The sequence below is a fragment of the Cyclopterus lumpus genome, chromosome 21 (assembly GCF_009769545.1).
Source record: "Cyclopterus lumpus isolate fCycLum1 chromosome 21, fCycLum1.pri, whole genome shotgun sequence".
Taxonomy (NCBI): domain Eukaryota; kingdom Metazoa; phylum Chordata; class Actinopteri; order Perciformes; family Cyclopteridae; genus Cyclopterus; species Cyclopterus lumpus.
In genome coordinates this window covers 3,144,640-3,150,674 of record NC_046986.1, presented here as the reverse complement: position 1 = coordinate 3,150,674, position 6,035 = coordinate 3,144,640, and the positions used below count along the sequence as shown (strand labels likewise).

The following is a 6,035-nucleotide window of genomic DNA, read 5'->3' as shown; positions in this document are numbered from 1 at the left end:
TCCACAGGGGGCACCAGAACCAACACTACCACTTTAGTCCACAGGGGGCACCAGAACCAACACTACCACTTTAGTCCACAGGGGGCGCCAGAACCAACACTACCACTTTAGTCCACAGGGGGCACCAGAACCAACACTACCACTTTAGTCCACAGGGGGCACCAGAACCAACACTACCACTTTAGTCCACAGGGGGCACCAGAACCAACACTACCACTTTAGTCCACAGGGGGCACCAGAACCAGCTCTAAATGAAGGTTCCTTGTAGTAGCTTCACCAACGGTTCCTCATGTTGAATACAAACTTGATGTATATGTAGTTTCAAGGAGACAAAGTTAACTGCATCACAACATTTTATTTGTAATTTATTTTCCTGCTTCACAGACTTGGGCAGTAGTATGTTGGTAATGGACTGGAGCCCAACATCTGCTTCCAGTTCATTAAAGTTAAAGTGTGTTCGGCAAGACACTCAATATCATAATCCACTTCAAATAAACTGCGTCTCGACTGGGTTTCACATTTTAATAACCTTAATAAAACAATGCGTAACCCGTGGAACACGGACGGTGTCACTGCAGCTTGACTTCATCTGGAACCGGCAGGCCTTTCACTGCAGCCAGGCCGTTCTCCAGCATCTTCTCCACGATCGCTGTGGCTGTGGCGTTGGTACTGATCCCCATGTGGGGGGTGATGAGCACGTTGGGCAGGCCGAGCAGCGGGTGGTCCCTGCACGGGGGGGGGGTTAGGAGTGAGCAAGAGTGATACGTTGTCAGGGGTATATTACATCATGCATAGGCAAGAGACCTCGGTAAAGGTTCAGGATGAGTCACATCCAAAGCCGCCGCACCGATCCTTCCCGACCGGAGAGCTTCGACCAACGCGTCCTGGTCCACCACGAGACCTGCGGCGTCGGAAAACAAAAGAGAGCTTTGTTGTTGTTGTTGTTGTTGTTGTTGTTGTTGTCGTCGTCGTCGTCACGAGCTCGGACGGCGGTCTAGAGAAGCGCGTCGTTCCCCTCACCTCGGCTGACGTTCACCAGCGTTGCCGTGGGCTTCATGAGTGACAGCTCCCTGCGGCCAATGAGGCCCGTGGTGTCCGCGGTCAGCTTGACGGCGATCACCACGAAGTCCGACCTCTTCAGCAGGTCGTCCAGGCGGCGGCAGAACTCGGCTCCCGTCGCCCGCTCGGCGGCTCCGGTCCTGGAGAGAAGAACGGGGCAAAGGATTGGCCTCCGGAGTGTAATCAACGTGGGCGATGAGAGCGCATCCCTTTCTTTTTTTATTATAAAGAACGCGAGCAATCAGCTTCTTTTGTTTTTTTAGAAAGAAAACAAACACGGTTGACGTGTTTCAATTAAGTCTGCAAGAAACATGCTGCCCTAAAGATACAGTTTATTAACTAAAAATACACTAAAAATACAGTTTGTTAACTAAAAATACACTAAAAATACAGTTTATTAACTAAAAATACACTAAAGATACAGTTTGTTAACTAAAAATACACTAAAGATACAGTTTGTTAACTAAAAGTACACTAAAGATACAGTTTATTAACTAAAAATACACTAAAAATACAGTTTGTTAACTAAAAATACACTAAAAATACAGTTTGTTAACTAAAAATACACTAAAGATACAGTTTGTTAACTAAAAATACACTAAAGATACAGTTTGTTAACTAAAAATACACTAAAGATACAGTTTGTTAACTAAAAATACACTAAAGATACAGTTTGTTAACTAAAAATACACTAAAGATACAGTTTGTTAACTAAAAATACACTAAAGATACAGTTTGTTAACTAAAAGTACACTAAAGATACAGTTTGTTAACTAAAAATACACTAAAGATACAGTTTGTTAACTAAAAATACACTAAAGATACAGTTTGTTAACTAAAAATACACTAAAAATACAGTTTGTTAACTAAAAATACACTAAAGATACAGTTTGTTAACTAAAAATACACTAAAAATACAGTTTGTTAACTAAAAATACACTAAAGATACAGTTTGTTAACTATAAATACACTAAAGATACAGTTTGTTAACTATAAATACAGTTTATTAACTAAAAATACACTAAAAATACAGTTTGTTAACTATAAATACAGTTTGTTAACTAAAAATACACTAAAGATACAGTTTGTTAACTAAAAATACACTAAAAATACAGTTTGTTAACTATAAATACAGTTTGTTAACTATAAATACACTAAAGATACAGTTTATTAACTAAAAATACACTAAAAATACAGTTTGTTAACTATAAATACAGTTTGTTAACTGTAAATACAGTTTGTTAACTATAAATACAGTTTGATAACTATAAATACAGTTTGTTAACTATAAATACAGTTTGATAACTATAAGTACAGTTTGATAACTATAAATACAGTTTGATAACTATAAATACAGTTTGTTAACTATTAACTATAAATACAGTTTGATAACTATAAATACAGTTTGACAACTATAAGTACAGTTTGATAACTATAAATACAGTTTGATAACTATTAACTATAAATACAGTTTGATAACTATAAATACAGTTTGATAACTGTAAATACAGTTTGATAACTATAAGTACAGTTTGATAACTATAAATACAGTTTGATAACTATTAACTATAAATACAGTTTGATAACTATAAATACAGTTTGATAACTGTAAATACAGTTTGATAACTATAAGTACAGTTTGATAACTATAAATACAGTTTGATAACTATTAACTATAAATACAGTTTGATAACTATAAATACAGTTTGATAACTGTAAATACAGTTTGATAACTATAAATACAGTTTGATAACTGTAAATACAGTTTGTTAACATAAATACAGTTTGATAACTATAAATACAGTTTGATAACTATAAATACAGTTTGATAACTATAAATACAGTTTGATAACTATTAACTATAAGTACAGTTTGATAACTATAAATACAGTTTGATAACTATAAATACAGTTTGATAACTATTAACTATAAATACAGTTTGATAACTATAAATACAGTTTGATAACTATAAATACAGTTTGATAACTATTAACTATAAGTACAGTTTGATAACTATAAATACAGTTTGATAACTATAAATACAGTTTGTTAACATAAATACAGTTTGATAACTGTAAATACAGTTTGTTAACATAAATACAGTTTGATAACTATAAATACAGTTTGATAACTATAAATACAGTTTGATAACTATTAACTATAAATACAGTTTGATAACTATTAACTATAAGTACAGTTTGATAACTATAAATACAGTTTGATAACTATAAATACAGTTTGATAACTGTAAATACAGTTTGTTAACATAAATACAGTTTGATAACTATAAATACAGTTTGATAACTGTAAATACAGTTTGTTAACATAAATACAGTTTGATAACTATAAATACAGTTTGATAACTATAAATACAGTTTGTTAACTATAAATACAGTTTGATAACACGACTGTGTTGTTCCTTGTACCTTCGGGTCCTGTTGTGATACAGGATCTTCATTTCAAAGCCTTTGCTTCTTTGGGCGATTTTGTAACCGATGTCTCCCATTCCAACGATCCCCAGAGTGGCCCTCGTGACTTCAACTCCCATGAGCCTTTGTGGCAGGTGGGTGGTCTTTGGGTCAACAGCTATTTGATGACCTGTGACGGAAAAAGTTTAATTAAAATGTAATTACTTTACGACTTTACCACCACTTTTAATTCATTTACTTACTGTATTCGAATCCCTCACTGGCCTCCCACTAAACATAATATACTATGTATCTATATATAAATATATATATATATATACTGTTTATATACATTATATATACAGTATATATATAATGTGTATATATACATTATATATACACATTATATACATATATGTATATAATGTGTATCCACACTATATACATATATGTGTATATATATACAGTCTATCGCCCTATAGTTCAACAAAATAACTTATGAAAAAAACATCATGGTTGGGTTTAAAATAACTAAACTCAGTAAAAAACATAATTCCTGAATATTAGATTAGAAAACCTTAAAACACGTCACAAACATCACTAATAAAACTTCAAAATAACTCAAGACTCTAGTTTTGAAGTCCTGTGTTTGTCTGATATTAATATAATACATATAATTAATTATTACATTGCTATTATTATTATATTGGAGAGCTTGGAGCTGCAGGTCAACGGGTTTACGTGACCTTTGAACGTGACCTTTGAACGTGACCTTTGAACGTGACCTTTGAATGTGACCTTTGAATGTGACCTTTGAACGTGACCTTTCAACGTGACCTTTGAACGTGACCTTTGAATGTGACCTTTGAACGTGACCTTTCAACGTGACCTTTGAGCGTGACCTTTGAACGTGACCTTTAAACGTGACCGTTGAACGTGACCTTTAAACGTGACCGTTGAACGTGACCGTTGAACGTGACCTTTGAACGTGACCTTTGAACGTGACCTTTGAGCGTGACCGTTGAACATGACCGTTGAACATGACCTTTGAACGTGACCGTTGAACATGACCGTTGAACATGACCGTTGAACATGACCTTTGAACGTGACCCCTGAAGGTGACATTTGAGCGTGATCTTTAAACATGACCCTTGAACATGACCTTTGAACGTGACCCTTGAACATGACCTTTGAACATGACCTTTGAACATGACCTTTGAACATGACCTTTGAACGTGACCGCTGAACGTGACCGCTGAACGTGACCGCTGAACGTGACCCTTGAACGTGACCCTTGAACATGACCTTTGAACATGACCTTTGAACATGACCTTTGAACGTGACCGCTGAACGTGACCGCTGAACGTGACCTTTGAACGTGACCGCTGAACGTGACCTTTGAACTCACCGTCCAGGATCTTGCGGGCCGACGCCAGGAGCAGAGCCATGGCGTGATCGGCGGTGGAGTCGCTGACCACGCCGGGCGTGTTGGCCACCTTCACCCCGAGGCCGTTGATGAACGGCACGTCCAGGTGGTCGACGCCCACTCCTCCGCTGGCGACCAATAGGAGTGCGGGGAGCGATCGGAGCAGCGACGGCTCGGCCTCCGGCAGGAACTTCCAAATGAACAGGACCTGGACTTTGGGCCCGTGGAGCGCCGGGTTCTGGAGAAACTCCCTGAGGCAGATGAGGTGGAAGTGACGCTTCAGCACGTCGGCGAGCTCTTCCAGGTACCCGGTGTCGCCCCCCACCTCGGAGATCAACGCCCACCTTTTGTCCTCCTCCATCACCTGGTGGGAGGAATCTGTCCAGGTATAACATGAAGGATTATTAACCTAAAGAGAGTTATTCAAGGTAGAATTCAAAATATACACAAAAAATACATGTTTCTGTGGAGCTGTTATTTAAAGAATAGCAAATAGCATAATTATTTTCAGGAAAAAGAAGTTTCAATTATTAACAAATCACGTGAACGCTTCTTTCTATTCCGAGTTAGTTTGGCGAAGTAGAGGTTCACCTTTCTAGTCCGAGTCTCGAGTTTCAAGCCTTCGGTTTACCGACCAGGAGGAAGCCGACTGCTCGCGGTTGTTGTTTTGTTTTTTAAACCTTTGACCGACGTCGTGATGTTGTTTTCCTTTGGAGAAGTTGGAGATTAAAGGTGGTTAACTAACGTGAAACCCACCCCGAGGACAACCTCCTCCACCCTGGAGCATCAAGAGGTGGCAGGGGGAGGAACGTTGTGCTCGGTTTATAATTCACCAAATAATATCTGACAGGAGCTGAAACCTCTCGAAATAACTTAATTGTGGCTGAAAGGTGATTTAACAAATAAACGTGCAATTATTCGTTTGTTGAATGAGTCCATTACTGGATTTTCTAGCTATCACCAAAAGGTAGCTTTAGTCGTGTTATGCCTTTTTCTTTTTCTTTTTCACATTGCTGTGCATTGATTAGTTTGTCTGGATTTGTCTAAAGGTTAAAATAAAAAGATATAAAAAACTCACTTCCAAAGGTCGCTCAGTTTTTTCTTCTTATCATGATTGAACAAACTAGATAATAACTGAACGC

At 37.4% G+C, this 6,035-nt stretch overlaps 1 protein-coding gene across 1 annotated transcript; it reads right to left on the bottom strand.

Moving 5' to 3' along the window:
* Positions 1 to 443: 443 nt before the first annotated feature.
* On the bottom strand, positions 444 to 5,593 carry LOC117750785 (glyoxylate/hydroxypyruvate reductase B-like). Its single transcript, XM_034562145.1, has 6 exons — positions 5,485 to 5,593; positions 4,876 to 5,271; positions 3,486 to 3,657; positions 1,021 to 1,199; positions 805 to 901; positions 444 to 726 (listed from the first exon to the last, which is right to left on the bottom strand). Exons 2-6 carry the CDS (start codon positions 5,252 to 5,254, stop codon positions 570 to 572), a joined length of 984 nt encoding a protein of 327 aa, XP_034418036.1. The 5' UTR covers positions 5,255 to 5,271; positions 5,485 to 5,593; the 3' UTR covers positions 444 to 569.
* Between the last annotated feature and the right edge of the window lie 442 nt (positions 5,594 to 6,035).

Excerpts from the sequence above, each read along its gene's own strand:
- LOC117750785 (XM_034562145.1), bottom strand. The coding sequence starts at position 5,254 with ATGGAGGAGGACAAAAGGTGGGCGTTGATCTCCGAGGTGGGGGGCGAC. Across the intron at positions 3,658-4,875 it reads GGCCCGCAAGATCCTGGACG|GTCATCAAATAGCTGTTGAC; the intron begins GTGAGTTCAAAG and ends TTTCCGTCACAG. Across the intron at positions 1,200-3,485 it reads TATCACAACAGGACCCGAAG|GACCGGAGCCGCCGAGCGGG; the intron begins GTACAAGGAACA and ends TCTTCTCTCCAG.